The sequence below is a fragment of the Anser brachyrhynchus genome (assembly GCF_964034855.1).
Source record: "Anser brachyrhynchus genome assembly, chromosome: 1".
Lineage (NCBI taxonomy): Eukaryota > Metazoa > Chordata > Aves > Anseriformes > Anatidae > Anser > Anser brachyrhynchus.
In genome coordinates this window covers 119211985-119233963 of record NC_137694.1, presented here as the reverse complement: position 1 = coordinate 119233963, position 21979 = coordinate 119211985, and the positions used below count along the sequence as shown (strand labels likewise).

Sequence of the window (21979 nt, the reverse complement as noted above, 5' to 3'; positions counted from 1 at the left end):
AAAAAATGCTGAGAAAGCTCAGTTTTTTTCTCAAGCTAGGTCTGCTTTGCCATGGAATTAATGCTTACTTCTGACTTCATCCACATTGCCAAACACCCCATCAAGCGCATTGTGACAACAGCACCGAGCAGCTATTGCTCCCAAGGCAGTCACTAGGCTCTACCCTTGGGTTCCTTGCAAACATGACCGCTTGAGGTGAAGTTATTTTTCAAGTGGTGCCATGCAGTAGATGTGCGATTCCTGAACCTCTGCCCCATGGCTTTGCATCACTCATATTTGCCTTGTGCTCTGTCTGGTTTTGAAGTTCTGTTTTCAGTCCACAAATCTCAGCTTAAATCAGCGCACTACTTAAAGTAGGCCTGTAGCAAACAGGTAGTATTAGCCCAATAGAACAACTCTCCTAATATCACAAGTGTAATAAGATGTTTACTGCTGATGTAAGTGACCAACAGCAAGAGCAAATATTTAGTCTCTCCGCTCTTCACAAAACTGGAAAGCTATTAACAAAGAAAAGCCGTAAGAAGTTACATCTGTAGTACCAATAGTAAATGTCACAGTCCCTAACCTGCTGTGGAGAGAAGCTGTCTGGCATGGGCCTGCTTCCTTCCCAGGTTTCCGCATCTGCTGCGAGGAGGCTTGGTCATTTGCATGACTGTTGGTGGATATCTGCAGTTAGTTTACCTGAACAAGTAATTGCATATTCTGGATTTAACAAGACTGATCCCTCAAACATAGCTGAGCAATATAGATTATGCAGTTTCCACGAACAAAAATCGTGTGCATGAGCAAAAATTGAACAATAGAGTGTTTACATGGTAGCATACCCTTGCTGTCATCTCAAATTAAAGGAAAACTAAGTAGCCTTGTCATTAGTTTTTTATTGACATCATCATATTGTATTCTGGGGGAAAAAAACTTTATCTTATTAGTTTTTGTTTGTTTCTAAAGGCACTATCACACTTGAAAGAGTAAGAGATGTGATTTGAAACTCTTAAGTTTTCAGCAGTCAAGTTAGTCATGAATTCTCACTGAGAGAGAGAGATTTTCACCCAGTTTTACGATACTACCAGACTTGTATTATAGATTCTATATAGTTTTATCTCCCACTGAGTCTAGATACAAGCTCAAATATGCAGTCTCCCAGGTGGCAGGAAAGAAGAAAGAAAATGAAGAAGGATCCATGTGTGTAGTATGATGATAGAGAGGAATAAACTGGCACTGTGTGATTATATTAACAAGTCATGTAAGCTAGAAACATGCCTTGCTCAGAAAAAATACCACCATAATCACAGTGATATGAATAGCATAAATATTTAGTCCCTCAGAATTTTTATTTATTTACATAAAGTGTGGTCAAATAATTGCCTGGTATGAAGTGTGCAAATTTATACCTTATTACATCTTTTTTTCTATTTTTTTCTAGACACACAGGAGAAGCAAAAGAATGGTTCTAATACAGAAAGTCACAAAGACCTGGAAAAAAGCGGACGAGGTGCTCAAGCAGCTGGCATCATTTCTATTGTCATTCTGATAGCTCTTCTAGCTGTGTTAATCTGCTGGCTGTGGAAACATCGGTCCTCCAAACTAGTGTCATACACAGGTAATGAGGACCTTCATTTGTGTGACCAAATCTGAAGGGTTATTTTTCATTTGCCAAAATATACTATGTTATCCAGTGCATTGCTGGAAGGAAATAAATTCCCTGCATACAACAGCAGGTAATCATACTGTTACGAAATACCTGGGGTGCCCTGGGGAGGACATATAGTGCCCCAGGGCATGTTACTGCACATGATTTTCTGCTAATGCACCTGAACCTTACAGGAATTAACTGCTGGATATAGGAGTAGCTCAGACTTTGTGCCAGCTCAGGCCATAGTTTCTCAGCTGCAATTCCTGCAGGCTGCTTCTGGACAGGTGGAGGGGATGCTCCTCCACGGAACAGGACTGGGGTCAGTAACTGGTTCTGCTTAGCCCAATCCCAAGCAAAACCAGGATAAATCTGTCCAGAAGGCTTTAGAGTCACTGACTGGGCAACTGATGATTCAAGATCCCACTGGGAATTTCCTAAGCAGTTTCCTACATGTTAGCTGTAAAGCACTGCTATAGCTGATGGCTGCAAGTTCTCACTGTCACTTCATGTTATACGTGCGTACACTTGTATTTCTACATTTGCCCTTATGTAGGACTCTTAATGTTCAGCAAGACAGAAAAAAGGTAGCTCTGTAAGATGTCTTGTGAACCAGACTGAGTCTGCTGATGTACATGAGTACTTAGTGTAAGCCACTTTAGAGGTATATGAGAGCTAACATCTAAGAAAAGGGAGTGGGGCAGCCACGCTTTTCACAGGCAAGAACAAGGTACACTTTCAAACCATGCCCTCTTCTTCCTGGCTAGCAAGTACAGTTGCTCGCTCCAGAGAAGACCTGGAGAAAGTGAGGTAATGATCTTGCCTAGACTCCGTAACAGTTGGCAGGGGCCATGTTCTTTCTTTAGGAACAACCCAAGAGGGGCACTCTGTCCCAAAACATGGAGCACTGCTGTTGCTTTAAGCACAAAATATATCCTTGCTAAAACAGTGACCTAGACTGTAAGCAAATAGAGTATGGACCCCATTTTGCTGTCCAAAGAGAATTTAGAAGATTGAACCCTACAGCATTGGTGGATATTGCATAATATTAATCCCGTTAGTGTAAAGACTTTGGTTATCTATGCTCTACACTTAAAATGCTATATTTATTTCAACAGATGTCCAACCAAATGAAGACAACAGAAAACTCAACTGTAAGTATTAAAAATATGTTATTGTATTTGTCTCAAAAATTACTTAACTTTTCAGTACAATAGCTTCAGTACTCATGTTCACCATGAAGTCTTTGGGTTAGATTTACTGGATGTTATAAACACTTGATGTTGATGAACCTCAGCCTGTACATACCCAATTAAAAAAGAAAAAAAAAGTACTCTCATTTCCAAGCAAAAAACAAAAATAAAAGTTTAGACTTTCAACATTTTTATAAGCAAGACTGCAATATTGCAGGCCAGCTGGTTTAGTAATTTATCTATCATTTATAGAGGAGTGAAAAAAAGAGGACAAAAAATCCAGGACCTTTGGAAAAACAATCTCAGCACAGGGCACTTGTGAAAGTACATAGAGGATGAAATACCTGCCTATTTTATGTTTCATTTGGTAGTTCTACTGAGGCAAATGACTGTTATCTGGCTAGCTGTCTTTGCAGAACAGACAGAAAATACTGTGATTCTACCACAGCTTGTAGTAGTTAAAGCAATAGAAAGCATAGTCTGCTTTAGGAGATGCTGTGAATGAACCCAACTGATAATATCAAGCAGAAGCAAAACAACCCTTAAAAATGCCTAGAACTTTTGTGTCATAAAAACTGGATTAATGGTCAGTTGTTTTCCAGACCCGTCATGCAACTGCAATCTGTCCCACAACAGTTCTGTTTGCTAAACAACAACAGATATTACACTGTTTTCTGTAGAGGATAATGTAGAAAGAAGAATAGATTTTGTCCTTCAGATAAGGAAGTATTTTCTTTTTTTTTTTCCTATGAGTTCCATTAACATAATGCTAGCAATTTATTAAACATCAACTTTTCCCTTGCCTTACTTATACCAGGCCCTGTGTGATCAGATCTCTGGACTTATCCCCTAAGTAGAAAAACCTCTGTGACATAAATAAGAGTAAATATTTATTTTATATTGAAGGCCACTATAGCAGAACTTGTTTATTAAAAACAAAACAAAGACACTTGCCTTCCAGACACTATGTTTTCCTTTGCACGTCTACACCATTTGCAGAAGAGGCGGTGAGACAGCAGCATTGGTGGTTCGCTGCTGTCAGAAACTGACCTACTTCTGAGGGCTGTTGTCTGCCAACAGAGCCATGGGAGACACGGAAGGCAGTACAGTCCTAATTTCTTTGGGTGACCCAGTTTAAGGGTAAGAGCCCAAAACCAGAGAAATTAAAAAGATTTAGGGAATGTGATCACTGATGCAAGATTGGCTGTGTTTGTTTAGACTGGAAAAGGCAAGGCCATGCAGGGACACAATAACAACCCTCTTTGGAGAGTCCTTATAGAAGATGGGACAAGTTATTTATTGTGCTAACCCCACGGACACAACACTTAAGGCACAAGAGGCTTAAAAAGGGGAGATTTAAACTGCATGTTAGGAAAGCAACTCTTCTACGGGTCATAGTAGTTCAGCACCAAGGCTCAGGGAGTCTGTGCAGGCTGTCAAGTCTCCATCAGTCCAGACTCATTGCTGGCCTGTTTTCTTTCAACAAAAGAAGAAAAGGGTATCTGTCAGAAATGGTCTCAAAATAGCTGGTGCTACCATGGGGCAAGAAGATGGGTTCTTCGGGAAATTCTAGCTTGATTGAGTGATTAATGGAGATTTTCAAGTGAGTTGTGTGTTGGTCAGGGAGTGAAGTACTGCAGAGGTTGCACCCACAGGGAAGCTCTGCCATGACATTCTGCTTTTCAGCATTGATGTAAATAAGTTTGTACTTCGAGTGGTTTGACTTTATGAAGATCAGATTGTTTTGGGGGTTGGAATCCCAAATACTACAAAAACAGGAAGAACCTACTGAGACTAGCTTTGCTGTTACAAAGAAAAAAAGAAAAAGAAAAGGAAACTGGGAGAAGGAAAGATGCAAAGAAGAATAACTTCACCTCAGTAGTGTTAGTCTCTCCAGATGCCCATTGCAGTTGGTGGGGCAGGATGCTTCCACTGAGAAGAAATGTGGAACTGGAGCTAATGATGCTTTTATAAATTGCTCTCTGGAAGGATTCCTCCACTGCCTGTAGAGGAGCCTCAGGGAGATGGTTTCCCTTGACCACAAGTGGCTTTGTGCATCTCTTTCTCTGAAGTAGCTTAAAAGAAACCAAAGGTGCCACTGACGTACCTTAGAACTTTGCAGCTCGATCGATCCATTGGTTACAAAGGATAAAACAACTCTAGGATGTGATTATTTCAGTGTGGTTTTTTTTTTCCTATTCTTTTTCTAAAAATGTCACTTTGTTTTCACAGCACCTGTCTAAAGAGGATTTGGGCATCACCCTCTATCTCAGCAGCAACACTGCTTGTAATACAAGTGGCATATTTCTGCAGTGTGCGAAGATTGATGGCAAAAAGCTTCTCCAACAATGAGAAAGCAAAATCTGTTGGATTTCTGTTCCAACCAGCCGTTGTGTCTCCACACCAGCTAACCACTTTGGACAGTCCTCTGTGATGGTCTGTCAGCATTTTGAGCTCCTGAACTGGGGAAAGCAGTAAGCCTAGGACTTAGGTACTCTGTGCCAGAGCACTGACAGCTGACGAGCGCCCAGTCTGTTGTCATCATCGTTGAGGAATTTGTTACAAGGAAAAGCAACTGTGTTTCAGGAGCATGGGAAGTTCTCTCTTCCCATGGAGCTTCCTTCTCCTTAACCTAACGATGACTACTGAATGTGAAGAGAGGCAGCTAAAAATGAAAGAAAAATAAAACTGAAGGACTTTCTGCAAATGGAAATTGTGACTTTTTCCACCTTTCCCTCTTTACAATACATCCTTTCATTGTTTGATTTCACCAGATGCATGTTATTGTGTACAGAAATAGCTATAGCATTTTGACCAAGTCCTACCAAAATGTGCATTACTATGACAGGGTAAATGTATATGAATGTATTAACAGAAGGAAAGCTCCTTTAAATGCACTTGATATTAAAATTTTATTCTTTACCAAATATTTCACCGAAAAGAGGACTTCCACTTTTGACAGAAGCTGTTGCTTGCAGTGTGAAAGAACGGTCTGTGGAAATCAGAATGGTTAAAAATAGTGCTCTCCACTATGTTAATGTCAGGTTACCTGGACATAACCCTTTCTGGATGGAACAAAATCTATGGTCAACCTCTGTTCAGTTCAGCTGGTCTTTATTTAAGACCAGCAGCTTCCAGGGAGTTTTTTTAAACTGAATTTTTCCATACCTGTCCTTGTTTCTCATCCCTCCACCAAAGAAAAAGGAGTGCAGACTGTATCACTGAACATGTCCATGAACATTCTTGATTTATCAATGGCTAAAGCAAGTGAAAGGGAAAGAAAGCCAAGAACTGCATTTCCTTTTGCCAGCACCTGTGCGTCACTGGTTCAGCATTGATTCAGCCAGGAGTGAAATGGATGAAAATAGCAATGCAACTTTGTAGATTTTGAAAGAGGAGGGAATCTACATTAGTTCTTGTTTGGGTGGGGCGCTTCTTGCCAGCTTGTTGGGGCAGGTGCTGGTGATGATTTTAAAACTGAGTCCTGGCTTCTCCTGCACTGGTTGCTAGACTAAAATTCTACCATTTTTATGAGTAAGTCACAGCCTTGTTTGTCCTAGCTCTGCATAGAGAAGTCCCTCCAGTGTAAACCGTGAGTTAGGATGTTATTTTTGTATTAAGATCAGCTTTCAAATCTGAGTGAAGTAAAGATAAATTTTGTTGTCTTATTATCCCATCACACAAAATCCCAAGATATTTGGCAGTAATTCCATTATCTTTTGTTGAAACAATTCCCCCACGTAGGCTCAGGGTTTGGTAACTGCATACCACCAGTGTGTCAGTATTTGGTGGGAGTCTCACAGGCTCAGCCTCTATGGCATTTAAGGGAAGGGTCAGTTTAGCTCTCATTTGATGCAATCCAGGCTTATTCGCCAATTTAAATAGGATAAAGAAGGTAAAGAAAAGCCAAGCTACAACTGAGTAATTAAGATGCTATTTAGATTGCAAGTAGCTGTGTACAGAAATGTTTTTAAATATGTTTTCTCTGTTAATGTTAAAAAAAATGTATTGTGTATTTGCTAACTTTGAATGTCTGTGAAACTACTCTGTTTTATTTATTAATTCCATTTTTGTTCTGTGTTATCTTCCAATCTACAAGTGTAACATATGCCATCAATTACGGCATTCAGCTCACAGTATTTGTCAGATAAAGTAACTTACAACATCTCAGTAATCTTAAGTGTCAGCTTTTTCTCATCTCCTCCCTTTTCCATTAATCTATTAGATATCCACTGAGTCCATATCTAGCCTTCAGTGAACCCTAAATGGAATTTGCCTGAAGAAAGAATGCAAGCTTGCAGACACCTTAAAAATGTGACCATCGCCTACGCTGATGTTAAGGGTAGCCATTTCCTAGTGGTTCAGTGAGATGTTTCCTCACTCTTTATCATATGAAGTTGTTTTGTGCAGCCTCTTTAGTGCTGTTAGAACTGACAGAAGCCTTTTCTAAAAATAGGTTTCCTTTTTATATTCTGCCTGTGCAGGAAGCTGTAGCTGTTCAGAGATATAAGTGACCCCTGTATGTTATTGAGCTAATTAGACCAGAAGGGGTTCTTATTTCTGGATTACTTCATGTTGCATAGTGAACACATCTAAATGCAACAACTTGCTCTTGCAAAATCTGTGCTTTCAATTGGTTTAGGTTTCCAGCTAGTTCTGGAGGCGAGTAAATCCTAGATGACAGTTGTTTGTTACCATTCAAAGAACTTGGAAATTCTGTAGTAACAGTTTTTTTCATCACATACTATGTTTATGTTTTAAATAAAATCTGTTAATTCTCCTTAATGTCTGACTAAGTCTATCAGCGTGTAAAGACAAGTCACTCCAAACTGTTGCCCCAGCTAAAGTGAGTTTTACTGTCAGCCGCATTCCTCTTGGTGTGTAAGTGCTCCTTTCCAAAGCCCTCAGATGAGGAGGGACTGATGCAACACAGAGGCTTGACAAGCTTTGCTCTGTGCCTTGAACAAACAAAATGAAAGATACGTGGTAGCCCAAAAGTAGTATAAAGCCTAGGCGGACACATCTTTTTCTTGCCCACCTCAACAACGCCCTAGCAGAGCAAAGGTACAACAAACACTCCCTCCTCCAGAACCAAAACCATTTTACTGCACTCACGCAGGTCAGTGTTGCCCTTGGTCACCAGCATCACTCTGTTTCCCTTTGTTAAAGGTATCAGCATACATGAACTGCATGTCTCAGACAACATAAACACCTTGCACAGGAAAGCACCGCTTGGTGCAGTGTTGTGGGAAGGCTCTGAGAAATGGACTTTCACAGAAAAGTGAAAGGCTCTCATTGTGGGATGGCTGGTAAACCACAGGTGGAAAGCCCCAATAGAAAACATGTGTTGCTACTTAGTGGTCTGAATCCATCCTTCCTGTAGTCAAATTTATTATTTAAATCTTTTCACCTGTGAGAGCTGAAAACTCAAAAACACTTTCCCTTTTTTCACTTCAACAACTCTGACTCCAACCACTTTTCTCAGTAGCTGCTTGCACTACATCAAAGAAACTTTAGTACAAACTGCTTTTTCAAATTGCAAAGTTGATCCTTTTCATATATGTGGCAAATACATATAAAAGTTCACGTTACTCCCACAAGGGTAATCTCTAGCATCCCCCTCTTTTCCAGGTAAAAGAAAAAGTTCTCTAAAGTATTACTGAGTTCAGCTCAACTTCAGAGGGAGAGGAACTCCCCCCGACTCAACACACACAGATTAGATATGTTAGGCCCCTGGCAACTCTCCTCTCAACATGTGATCTGGCATTAGGACCTTCACCACATCCATTGGGTCATTCAGGATAAAATCATTGTAAACTGGTGCCCATCACAGAATTATAAAAGTCACTTCACATGCTCCATCTTCTCTACATCTAGCAGCCCGGGGAAGTGCAGGCTACGAACCAGCAACCTCTTTCTCATTCATCTTTCAAGAGATAATCATATGACAAAACATTGATTTGTACAAATGCTATCTAACACAAGTAAAATGCTTTCAACACTTTGTGTGTTAATGGCACCACTAATAAGCATAAGCAGTGTACCAGAACCAATGCCCCATGCTGCAAAACACAATTCCCCAGGAGCTACTCATGACCTCACCATTAATCACAGAATTAAGTACTTTGTTAGGAAAGAGCCTTAGCTTCTCTTTTTAGCCCTCCCTAGAAAATTCCTGCATAAAGATACATACTCTTTTATCAACAGAGACTTACACTGACCTTACAACTTGCCCAAAATAGTTCCTAATAGTTTATTAATAAAACACTGATTTGCTTTCCAGTCATTTCAAGAAGTGCTGTTTGAGGCCTTTTTGTAATTGGAAAACTAGGACATGGAAGTCATGTCCCCTGTGTCATATATATGGCTGAGACATCCAGCACGCGGAGACATTTTTCTGTCCTCCTCTCACTTACTGGACCGGAAAGTCTACTTCCTTGCAACATTCATCCCTGTAGACATCATAAATCAACAAAACCCATTTGCTACTTTGAATAGGACTGCTCATAAATTGCCAGTCTACACTTTCATGTGTATTGCATAAAAAAAATAAAAATTAAAAAAATAAATTGCCTGTAACAAAGTTTTAAAGAGAAAGAAGATGAAAGGAAGTCTTTCATTAGAGACCGGAAAACCTTTAAGGACATGTCAGTAAGAAGTGACGCTAATGCAGCCACAAGACGAACTGAGGGTGAGTGCTAAAATTTCCTTCTGCCAGGAGATCTGTTCTACCACAGACAGCTTGTACATGAACCCTTTCACAAGGCTGAGTTTGTAGTTTTGAAACAAAATCATGTTTGCTTGCACAAACTGCTTTTCCACTGCATCATGCTGGCAATTGTATTCCTCTTGATTCACCTCTTTATTGGTCAAACTTAGCATTATAGTTTTACCCAACTTATTTCAGTCACAGTAACTACAAGGAGGTGAAGGAGCAGAGGCAAAAAGTGTCTGAATTATCTCCAAAGCACTGTTGCTCCCTTTATAACACAAGGCAAATACTAAGCACCTTTATCACTTTATTGGAAATCTTATTAGACAGTCAGCTCAGATCAGTATGATGAAATGCCTATGACATTAGGGCTCTGTGTCAGTGAAGTACTAGAAGTTCCATCATAAACATAGACTTTTAAAGGTATTTCTTTAGTTATCCACATGTATGCTGATATCTCTGTATCTGGCACTATCTGCAGCACAGGGGGTTGCTCTCTAAGTTGTCATATGTTGTTGAATGCTCTCATCAGAATAATGAGGAAAATCCAGCCCTGCGGTGGTTCCTGATCTACCAAACCACTCAACACAGGTGGCCAGAAAATGACAGTCCCTTCTGGAGACATTTATTGACCATTTCTGCATGGTGTGAGGCCCAAAGTCAGCGCCCCACGAAGGTCTCCTGGCATCAGCTCAGGCAAAGAGCATGCCCAGGAACTGAGGGACTGGAGGAGCAGGACAGCTGTCTGTGGAGACACGCAAGTCTCCAGAGGTCTTCCTGACCAGGGTGACCCATGGTGCCAGGCCCTTGCTACATCCTCAGGAGACAGGAGCCCCATCAAGAGTTATATAAAGTCAGGGCACAGCTCAGCTCTGAGGAATAAGTGTCCCCAAGCAGGAAAAAGCAGAATGATAAATGAAAAAATAAATAAAAATGCAAATCTGTTTTAACTTCAGGGCTTTGTTTGTTTGTTTTAAGCTTTTGGTTTTGGGGGTTGCATTTGTCAAGCCTACCATGAGAGCTGCCTGTCAAGGTGTTGCTCACAGAACAGCTTTATCCAGCTGAGAGTAGGAAGAAGAAGAAAGAGAAGTAAAAAAATAATAAAAAAAAAATATTTTAATCTACTCCAGCCCAGTGAAACTTCACCAGTTCCCTGGATGTGAAATTCTGTGTGGGAATTTTTATTATTGTATTTTTTTTTAAATACAAACAGAGCTTAAAGTGAGCTCTTATTAACAAGCATATCCTCTTGACTGGCTGGAATCATTAACCACAAAAACCACAAGGCATGTACACAGCGAGCCAGTGCTTTTTGCAAGCATTTTTGGCAAAGCAGAGACTACTGACAGGCTTCATACAATGTGTTTTAACTTCACTTTTGAGCAATTCCTATCACGTCATAGCATATCTGGATGGAAAATTATTTCTAAACAAACAAAGTCAAACAAACAGTTCCTCAGAAAAAGAAATTTTGGCAAAAGAAAAGGTTGTCGACCAACAAGCCCTGTGGTCATATTACTATGTCAGCAGGCCTTCAGAGCCTTGGGAAAGAAGGGTAGGTAGTCCATGTGTCACATACTTCCCCTGGTAAGACCCAGTTTTTGCATTAAAAACTGCCTGTCCTGAGGGTGATAGGTACACAAGCCGGAGCAGCCCTGTGGGATCCCAGGCACAGAGCCATGCACCACCTGCATGGTTTTCAGATGCCTTTGGGGTGGAATTGGAGGGAAGGATTTTTGTTTGAGTCTGCATGCAACACTGCTCCACACAGCCAGCATGAGACCACTGAGATCGTGCACCCAGACAGACACCAGGCAAGAATTTTGCTGTGTATCCGAAAACAGACCAGGGCTTAGGGTCTGTGAAGACCTTCTGTGAAGGTCTAACTTTAGGCAACATGTAAGAGGGCTCAGCTTTACTGTGTTTTACAAATACAGTCTTAGTCATTGTGTACCCAGACGCTGGGATGGGATAGAACACTCAGCCTGTAGACAAGTAACTATATAACATATCTCTTGGCTGGAAATTCCATGAAAGCAGTCAGTGCAATTGCACAAAGGTAGGTGCAATGGAGCAACATACCAAATGAAGGTCAGCAAGATGGATGAGAAAGGATATGGCTCCTGCAACAAACACTTATCCTTGTCTGAGTGGCAGAACTGACACAGACAGAATGCAAACACTATCCCAATGTCACTGCTTTGTTCAGACTTCTTACTTTTCAGGGAGGAAATATCTGTATCTTATTCCCACCTCACACCTCTTCCCTAGAACAAGTCAAAGCTGGTGTTGCTGTTCATTGCCAAGACCACACATTCTTGTTCTGTCCCTTTTGGGATGCTACTCTCTCTGTGTTGGCAGAAGGCCAACAGATTAAGTAAACAGGCAGTTATCAGAGCCTGCCTGAACTTTCACACTAAGAAAAAAATTGTGCTTCCTCTCTTGAAACGTAGCTAAAATGGACAGCACTCCTAGGCAAAGGCCAGGGCGAGCTCTGGACAAGTATTACTTTAGACTTCCCCAGTCACAAAGTCTCTGCTCACCCTGCTCTCTGTCTGGGTCACAGTCACAGAGAGGATGCTGGGCTATAAGAGCCTTTGGACACATGCAGCACAGCAGCTGCTGCTGAAGCAAGCAATTTCCCCACTACTAGACCAATTTCTGATAGGTCAAGGGTAGAGGACTGCACATAACATCTGCAAAATTGGCCCTTCAATTGCTGTTAATATTTACAGAGTATAGCCTTCTAGTAACAAAAAGGCCTCTGCAAAGATCAAGAACTGATGGAGCTGCAGCACAATATTCTGCAAAGCTCAAGTTTCTCTGAGATCAGAAACCAGAGCTCCTTTGCCCCAGGGGCTGGGGCACTCTATGGAGAAGAGGAGCACTCCCATCGTGGACACCTGTGTGTGAGATCAGTAGTTGCACTGAGCAAGGAGCAAAGTCAGACCATTTTGTCTCACCACACGCTAACGGTTCAGTCAACCCAGGGAGGCATCTCCACTCTAGAGAAGGTGTGAACCAAGCTGTCAGAGGGATCAAAGGAGAAAAACATGTGTGCGCCTTAAGAAAAGTACCATGACTCATGTCACCCTGCCTAGCACAAATAGAAGCAAGGCTGGGGAGCACTCAAGCCACTGTGGCTGTCAGCAGTTGCGTAATTCAAGGGTGCGATGCAAGTCCTAGGGTCCGGGTGCAGTCACAGACCATCAAGTATGGCAGAAAAAAAGATGTAAGAAGAAAGCAGAGCTGACATGTTCCTGGAAAGCAGCCTAAGACCTGAACAATAGGAATGCCCCAGGGAGTTCCTCTTCCATGGTAAAAGTGTCAAACCGAACACATGCACACTACAGACCCAATAACAGAGTCAATAGGAAGAGTGTCATGTGCGGAGGGTTGTGTTCTTGTGTGCAACCATTTTGTTGCGTGTGTTTAGAAATGTATGTTTTGGGTTGGGAAAACTCGCACAAGACACCACATAGCATGCCTAGTGTTGCATGAACCAAGTAGTAGGGGGGGTTGCTGTTGGATCTCATGGTTTCTCTGTCATGTCTGAGTGAAAGACCCACTCCTCCAATTAGCAATGATCTAACTGCTCATAAGGACTGAAGACGGCATTAACGTGACTACGCTGAATCTCCAAAGTACATTTCTCTCTCCTCTGATGGAGAGCACAGCATGGGCACTCAACGCTTGGCTTATACAGTTAGAAGGGCCAGAGAGAAATCCGGTTACATCCACAAAAGTGTTATTACACTTGTAAATTAGCTGGCTGGAATGTGATGCACACATCAGCAGGTGAGGCGTCACTGCCAGCCCACACAGCCCCTGCCCTGCCCAACCAGGCAGGCGAGGCCATGCCTCACTTGAGTGGGTAGGAGAGCGTAGATGCCTGGAGCAACATACGCCTTCAACACCTCCCTGTGCTTCCTGCTTTTCCCCAGGAAAGCCCACAGAAGCCTCATGGCAAATACAGCCATGAAAACTCTTGCAGAAAAAGCATGAACTGATGAGTGTCTGAGATCCTGAACATGTGGGCAGACACCCACGTAAAGGTTTTGTGATAAAAGAGAAATAAAAGAGAAGTGATCTCAGAGAGGAACAAGCGGCTTATCAGTCAGCCTGGAAGCTTTGTCCCTTAGGGGATCAGACTGACAAAAGTAGCAAAATATCAACTTTGCTCTCATTCTTTTCTCACAGTCGAGCTGATTTTTTGTTCCCATTTCTGCAAGCACATTCAGGTCATTAGGTCTCAGCCATGTATGTGTGCTTCTTGCCAAGTGTCTGCTATTGCCAGGACTTAAAAGAACATTTCTCATCTTGGACGGCAGCACTGCTGCTTGTCACCTCTTCTTTTGCAAGCAGACATGTTTCTTCAATTTTTGCTGCTCTAGTTGCACCATGAAAGTGGTTCAGCAGTTGATCAAATGATTCAAAAGCCAACACAAGTACTCATTTCTTCATACCCAAATATCCCCTTACTCTAGATTAAGAGTCCTAGCCACATGGCATGAATGGACCATGTTACCTCAAAACAAGTAGAAACAAGTGAAACTCATTGCAACTAGGAATGCTTCTCACAGGATGGAAAAATTCAGTCTATAGCCAAACCCAAAACACCAGTTAAAGTACATAGATCTGAGTGCTCACCAGACTGATGCAAATAGTCTTTTGTTTCCACCTGGACTGAAGAAGGAATAAATCTATACAGCCTCACCCAAAAAAAAACCACGCTTTGCTGTCTTCCACTCATACTGACAAATGAAGTTTGTACTTTCCTTCTGGTGTGAGCTTGATTAAGACTGTTTGTATTATTTAGTTCATCTGATAAAAAAAAAAAAAGGGGGGGTGGGAGGAGGAAAAATCCATTTTATTGATAACACCAGGTAAGGTTATCAGTTTTAATGATTAGTTATGCATAACAGACAAAAATTTGTGACTCATTTTTTGGGGGAGTTCTATGCCAGCAAGGTCACAAGCCATTCTGACTGTAAAAAGAAGAGGAGATGAAAAATAAAGTTAAAAGAGGAACATCGAAAGGTTACAACACGCTTACACAGAACTGAAAGAAACTTCCTTATCCAGTCTGAAGCAATATGTAGTTAAATCCAAGTTTATATTCCAAATACTGCAGATTAAGTGATATAAACTCTCGCTTTTTCCACCCATTCACCTGTAAGTGGTGAAAACAGCCTAGCTCTGACTTTGAAAAGCATTTGATTTACAGTGTTCAAAGCAGTAGATATGTATGTAACTATGATTTGAAAAAAAGTGGATTTCTGTATTCTATGGAAAAGGGGACCATATTTCACTTCCACTGAAAGCCTTTTAGCAAATATGAAGGATTCAGTAACTAGAGAAGAGACAAGAAAAAAAAAGAAAAATGTATATACAATCTAAAAATAGCACAAAAAAGCTACTGACCAGATGAACATTTCTAGGCACTGAACTGAGCATCCCCAGAGACTGAAAACCAACAAAGCATTAGGCAGTGATCTTTAGTGCGTGAATCAGTTTAAAGATTTGACGCCAGCTTCATAGCTTGGCTCATCATTACTAGGGCCTGGATTAGGGACGTGAAGAGAGAGCTTCCTGCCCTGGTTCGGCCCTCAGACTATTACCCATTATTGATTTTTCAGGTAGGCGGTGATAAAGCTTCAAGACAAAGTCCAAGGGCAATCAAAAGAGACTTCCGGGCCTTGGGACAGCTAGTTAAGAGGTCAGGAACACAGGTGGAATTTTCCTCTGTCCCTCCTGTTGCAGGGGCTGATGAGGTGAGGAACAGGAAGAGCCACCAAATCAATATCTGGCTCCAAGCCTGGTGTCACGGGCAAAACTTTGTTTTTTTTGTTTTTTTTTTTTTAATCATGGGCTGTTTTACAAGACACCAGGCCTGCTGGCAATGAATGTGGTTCACCTGTCTCTAAGGAGGAAAGGGAATCTTTGCTCAGCAGTTAGCAGGGCTCACTGATAGGACTTTAAACTAGATTTGAAGGGGGAAAGGGATAAAAACAGACTTGACAGAGACAAGCCTGGGGGTGTTATAACAATAGTTACAGGATGGTGTGCTAGCAAGGTCCATCAGTCTGCCACCTCTGCAGAGGTATGGAATGGAGAGCCACGTGGCTGCAAGGGCACAAGGGACATTGACTGGTTAGAAATCACAAAACTGCCTGGGAATGGTCATACATGAATTAGGGCTTCTCTGCACAAAAAAAAGGTGGAAAGATCATTAGCCCAACTGAAGCGCATCTACACCAACGCACGCAGTATGGGCAACACCTTGAATGCTGTTTTCAGTTCTGGGCCCCTCACTACAAGAACATCAAGGAGCTGGAGCATGTCCAAAGAAGGGCAAAGAAGATGGTGAAGGGTCTAGAAAAGTCTAGAAAACAGGTTTTATGAAGAGTGGCTGAGGGTTCTTTGATTTGGAGAAAAGAAGGCTCAATGGAGATCTTACTGTACTTTACAACTACCTTAAAGGAAGTTGTAGGGTGGTGGGGATTGGGCTCTTCTCCCAAGCACCTAGAGATAAGACAGGGGGAAATGGCCTCAAGTTGTGCCAGACGATGTTTAGGTTGGATATTAGGATAAATTTCTTTACTGACAGGGTTGTGCAGCATTGGAATAGGCTGCCCAGGGAAGTGGTTGAGTCACCATCACTGAAGGTCTTCAAGAAACATGTAGGTTTAGAACTTGGAAGCATGGCTTAGTGGTAGACTTTACTACTAGGTTAAAGGTTGGATTAGATGATCTTAGAGGTCTCTTCCAACCTGAACGATTCTATGACCATACTTGTGTTCTGTATTTAGTCCATCCCAATAAAGTCAGGCAGAAAGGCCAGGAGGCCTTTGGATGAACAAGGAGCTCCTGGAAAAACTTGAAACCAGAAAGGAAGCCTACAAAGGGTGGAAACAAGAATAGGTAACCTACAAGGAAGACAAGAAACTGTCCAAGTGTGCAGGGATTAGTTAGAAAAAGTTAGAAAAGCCAAACGCTATCTGGAATTGAATCTAGAAACGGATACCAAAGACAACAGGAAGAGTTTCTGTAGGCACATCACTGACAAAAGCAAAGGTAGGGAGAACACAGGCCCACTGCTGAAGGCGATAGGAGACCTGGTTACACAGGACATGGAAAAGGCTGAGGTATTGAATGTGTCTTTTTTGCCTCAGACTTTACTAGCAAGGCCAGCCTTCAGGAAACACAGGTCCCAGAGACCACGGGAAAAATTTAGAGCAAGGAATATGTATCCTTGGTGGAAGAGTACCATGTCATACCTAAGCAAACCATGGGCACTGTGACCCATGAGTCCTGAGGGAGCTGTCTGATGTCATTACAAGGCCACTCTTAATAATCCTTGATTAGTCATAGTGGTTGGGAAAATGGCCTGAGGACTGAAGAAAAGCAAATGCCATTTCTATCTTCAGGAAGGGCAAAAAGTAGGATACAGGGAACTACAGGCCAGTCAGACTCACCTCCATCCCTGGGCAGGTGATGGAGCAGCTAATCCCAGGCATGTGAAGGACAGGAGTCATCAGTAGCAGTGAACAAGGGATTCACCATGTGGCAGTTGAGCTTGACCAACCTGATAACCTTCTACAACGAAACGACTGGTCTGGTGGAGAAGGAGAGAACAGTGGGTAATATTCGCCTTGACTACAGTAAGAATTTAAACACCGTTTCCCATATGAACCTTATAGACAGGCTGTTTGTGTATGGACAAGACGAATAAAAAAATGATGTGGACTGAAAACTAGCTGATTAGCCATGCCCCTGGGGTCATGATCAGTGGCATAAAGTCTAGTTGGAGGCCAGTGACAAGCAGAGTACCTGAGGGGTCGATACTGTCTCCAGCCTTTTTCAACATTTACATTAATGATCTGGATAATGGGGCAGCATGCACCCTCAGCGCATTGGTTGAGGGAACTAAACTGGGAGGAATGGTGCTGACCTCAACAAGCTGGAGAAATGAGCTGACAGGAATCTCATGAAGTTCAACGTGAAGTGCAAAGTCCTGCATCTGGGGAGGAACAACCCTAGGCACCAGTACATGCAGAGGCTGCCAGCAGGTCAAGGGAGGTGATCCTTCTCCTCTACTCAGCCCTGGTGAGGCCACACCTGTAAAACTGTGTCTAGTTCTGGGCTCTCCACAACAAGAAAGACATGGACATACTGGAGAGATGCCACCATGAAAATGACAAAGGGACTGGAGCATGTCTCCTATTAAGAGAAGCTGAGAGAACTGGGACTGTTCAGGGTGGAAAAGATGAGGCTCAGCACAGGTCTTGTTAATGTCCATAAACACCTGAAGGGAAAATGCAATGAAGACAGACCCAGGCTGTTTTCAGTGGTGCCCAGTGCTAGCACAAGAAGCAATGGGCACAAACTGAAACACGGGAGGCTCCACCTGAACATCAGGAAGCACTTCTTTACCATGCAGATGATCGAGTACTAGCACAGGTTACCTGGATAGGTTGTGGAGTTTCCTTCCCTTAGATATATTCAAAAGCTATCTGGACACGATACAACCGGTTCTAGGTGGTCCTCCCTGCGCAGGAGAGTTAAACCAGGTGAACTACAGAGGTTCCTCTCAATATCATCAATCCTGGTGTGAGCTTTTTTGGAGAGAGAGTTACACTTGGATTTTGAGAGAACATTAACAAATTGTATAATCACAGCAACAGCAATCTCCTTCCAGTGACTCAAATCCATGCAAAGTTTAACAGGAGTACATTGAAGAAAGAGGAAGGGAAGGTTAAAAACATATTTGTATGAACATCCCCATCCTATAGTTCAGTCTTTTCCCTGTCAAGATAAATAATTATAAACCAATTTTATGCTATTGCCCACTCCTTTTTTTATTTCATACTTAACTACATTCAGTGTAGCACAGAAGAACAAACACCAAGCAATCATAGTATGTCAGTTCATTAATTTTGTCACAGGGATTAGTGTTCTTGAAAGAACATCGTACATTTTGGTATGGTTTAACCTGCTGAGCACTCATCACAGATCAGCATAATTTGTCTTAATCACTGAAAATCAAACCGAGTAATAGATATGTGTCCATGACCTCCTAACATGGGACCTTCATTTCAAAGCACTGGACGGTATACATCTGTGACTCCTGTATTTTCATACACTGAGCAGTTTTGGAAATAAAGTATTAGTAATCCAGATCCACTGCCTGCTTATGCAAGACAGGAACAGAGTAATAGAGTGAGAAAATGATGGAATAGAAGAGACGGAGGATACTGAGGAACAATGCTGGAATACAGTAGCCTTTCAATTCTTAGGATTTTTGTGCTAGAAGGTACTTAATCACAACATCACTGCATTTCTCCAAAGACCAAACCCAAGAAAAATTTGGAGTATTTATTGACATAGGACTCGATAGGGTACATACTGCAAAAGGCTATTCAGATCTCTAGATGCACTGAAGAATCACTTCAGCTGATGTTTTAAAGTTAGGTTCAGTTACCTAATACCTCAGAACTGTTCCAAGCACATAAAACAGGAAACGATATATGAAACATTATGGATACACCTTTGAAATCTTGAACTTAGTTTTGAAGTGATTTTCTTTTACTTGGAATTGGACTTCACATGTAAATGATTTCAATAGCTTTGTTAACTTAGACAAGATTTCTGCTTTGTTTGACATAAGAGCTCTTGGAGTATTTTCCTATGATGAAATAAGCCTTCAGAAGAACATGAAAAAAAAGTACATCTGTCTCATGATGTTAGTGCAATCATAGATGCTTTTGTGCTTCATCAGGATTTTACTTTCAGAAGTCTTCCAGTACTGTGCTTCAGTGCACAAGAGTAACTTGTATTAACTCAGAATGATTTTCCGATGTGCTGTCTTAGCTCTCTGCTAATGTGAGTTGCATCAGGCATTCAAAGTTTTCCAAAAGCAAAATGCCTCCAGCAATACTCAGAATCATCAGTATCACAGGAGAGAATGAGCAATTCCACTACAACATAAGTTGAATGAGAAACATTATATTGCTGAAACACTATCACAAAGCTGACTTATTTATAAAGTGCTACTTCTCAGAACTCACACATAGTACGGCATTTTTTTTGTTTGGTTGATTTTGTTTTTTATTTTGTTGTTTGGTTTTCTAGTATAATGAAGCATGACTTCCTAGAGTTTCTTCAGTTAAATTCTGGCTTAATTGGAAAAAAAATAAAATCAAACTTATACAAAAAATTGCTTTGAAGTTTAGTGTTACATATCAATGTTTAAATTCATCCAATATAACTAAATAGTTAATTCTTTTTGTAGTCCAAGCAGTGGAGGATTTGAGAAGAAAGACAGCAGTGTCTAGAATGCTAATCATTTTAAATCATCTGGTATGCCTCTTATAGCTTATTTCTACAGTGTGAAGTTCAAGACTAGCAGTGCATCATAGGTGTATGCACACACAAACAACCTTGTCATGCAAACACTTTTTAAAACAGATGAAGGGAGATGTCAGAAAGACTACATTCAATGCAAGAGGGACTACCCAGAAAGTGGCAGAGAAGACAGTTGAACAGAATCTAATACACTTCAGAAATGGAAAGAGGTAAGTGTTGAATTGTGCGGTTATGCAACCACGTGCAACAAAACCTCAGTGAAGTGATAGCTATGCTAGCAAATGCACAGAAAGAAAATAAATTCCATTATGAAATAACATAGCAGAGCACACCAGGCATCCCCATCCAAGTTGACACCTCACCAAGATGTGAGAAAGAGCTCTCTCAAGGAAGAGATGGGATTCTACCAGGTTTGGCTGAAGCCAAAAAAAAAAAATTTGTTTTCTACTTTTTTTAAAAAAATGCTCTACTTCAGAGCAGGAGGGAGAGGGTGGTCTGTTTGTTTGTTTTTATACTATAGAAATTAAAAAGACATGTTTGGAAACTGAGTGATATCCTCTGTGTTCAGGTGCACAGGACACTAAATATATGGATGTCAGTTAAAACCCATTGTAAGAGAACCTGATGGGGTTTTTTTGTTTGTTTTATTTTCAAAACACATACACACACACACACAAAAAAGGATGATACAAAACAATTTCTTTTCCTAATGAAAAGAACCAAGCAAAGTCTCAAGTGCCTGCTTGAGCTAAGTTACAAGAGCTGTTTATAAGGCATTACCAAAAACCTTACTTGAATATCTTCTAGTGGCACATTCTTGCTAAGAAATGCTTCCTGGTAGAGGTGTGTTTTATAGGACAAGAGGTAGACAGTTCTTCCAGAAAGGACTGCAATACCAGAACAATGTACTACCATAAGAACCTAAAGTTTGGGGCTATTAACAAAAAAATAAATAATCACAAAACAAGTATAATTAAACACAAATCACCCAGTGTTTTCCTATCATGCACTCCCTGTATTTTAAAGAAAATAAATCCCAGGACAACTCCACACCACTAAAAGGCTGCAGGTTGACCTTCAGCAGATAAATCGCTACATTTGAGATCTATGTCATATTTTATGGATCCTCTGTCTGTGTAGCATCTTTAAGTTTATGATCTTCAGGAATGCTTTCTTCTTCTGGGCAGTATAGGGGTTGAGGTAGGCAAGGAAAAGACAAAATGTAAAACAACGCTCTTGAGCTTTTACTATTGGTAAAGTGGTAGCTAGCAAGTTTTACGTCAGCTGAGTATACCATAGTGAGTGCCCTCAGTAATTCCTTTTGCTCCTCAAATAGTCAAGAAACACAGCCCTAGATATCTGAGTCATTGCTTCATATCCTGCCTCACTTCAGCACTTCCTCATTTAAAGCAGAGGCTCCTCGGAGCAGTAGACTGTACTTTCCTGATATCCTGCCTGAATTTGTTGAAATTCTTCGTAGGTAAGACATCAAGTTTTCTGTCTTGTATTAGAAAGCGCTAAAACTTCAGTATCTTGACTGTTTTTTGGCTCATGACTTTTACAATTGCTTCAGATAATGTGGGTGTGAGAAAAGTGGAAAAGACAATTGCCTGTTGTTCTTGGTGGTGGCTTTTTTTGCTCCCCCCCTCCCTCCCTCCCCCCCGTAAATGGCAGCTTGCTGGAAAGGAAGGATACAGATTGAAAGGCTCCTAGTTTAAACTTTCCTGCTCTGCAATTCCACTCCCTTTAGCCAGTCAGGGTGCACTTACAGACTGCAGTGATGAAAAGTGAGTATAACGCTACTGGAAAAACAAAAGGCAGCTTTCATAGCTTTCACCTAACACTCCAAAAAGATCTTGAACTAATTTAGGCATGGAGTACAGTTTTGCTTTTAATGGCGTTCTTTGTCTTTTGGTGTTCTTTACTCATGGAAGTGACATACCAGCAGAAGTGACTGAATGCTGAATTTCAGTTTTGTGAAGTTCAGAAAATGAACACATACAACACCTCAAAACATGAGCCAAGAAAGAGAAAAGGCTTAGACAAAAGTTTCAGCATATTAGTCACACCAAAAAT

The 21979-nt window shown here is 41.3% G+C and overlaps 1 protein-coding gene across 7 annotated transcripts in view; it reads left to right on the top strand.

Moving 5' to 3' along the window:
- The window catches only part of ICOSLG (inducible T cell costimulator ligand), a 62221-nt gene that overhangs the window by 6148 nt on the left and 34094 nt on the right, over window positions 1-21979 (top strand). For all 7 annotated transcript variants that reach the window (XM_080576749.1, XM_080576743.1, XM_080576748.1 and 4 more), the window contains exons 5-7: window positions 1424-1600; window positions 2749-2784; window positions 5056-21383. In XM_080576749.1, coding sequence (XP_080432875.1) covers window positions 1424-1600; window positions 2749-2784; window positions 5056-5066 — 224 coding nt within the window. In that variant the 3' untranslated portion in view covers window positions 5067-21383. The remainder of the gene's footprint in view (window positions 1-1423; window positions 1601-2748; window positions 2785-5055; window positions 21384-21979) is intronic.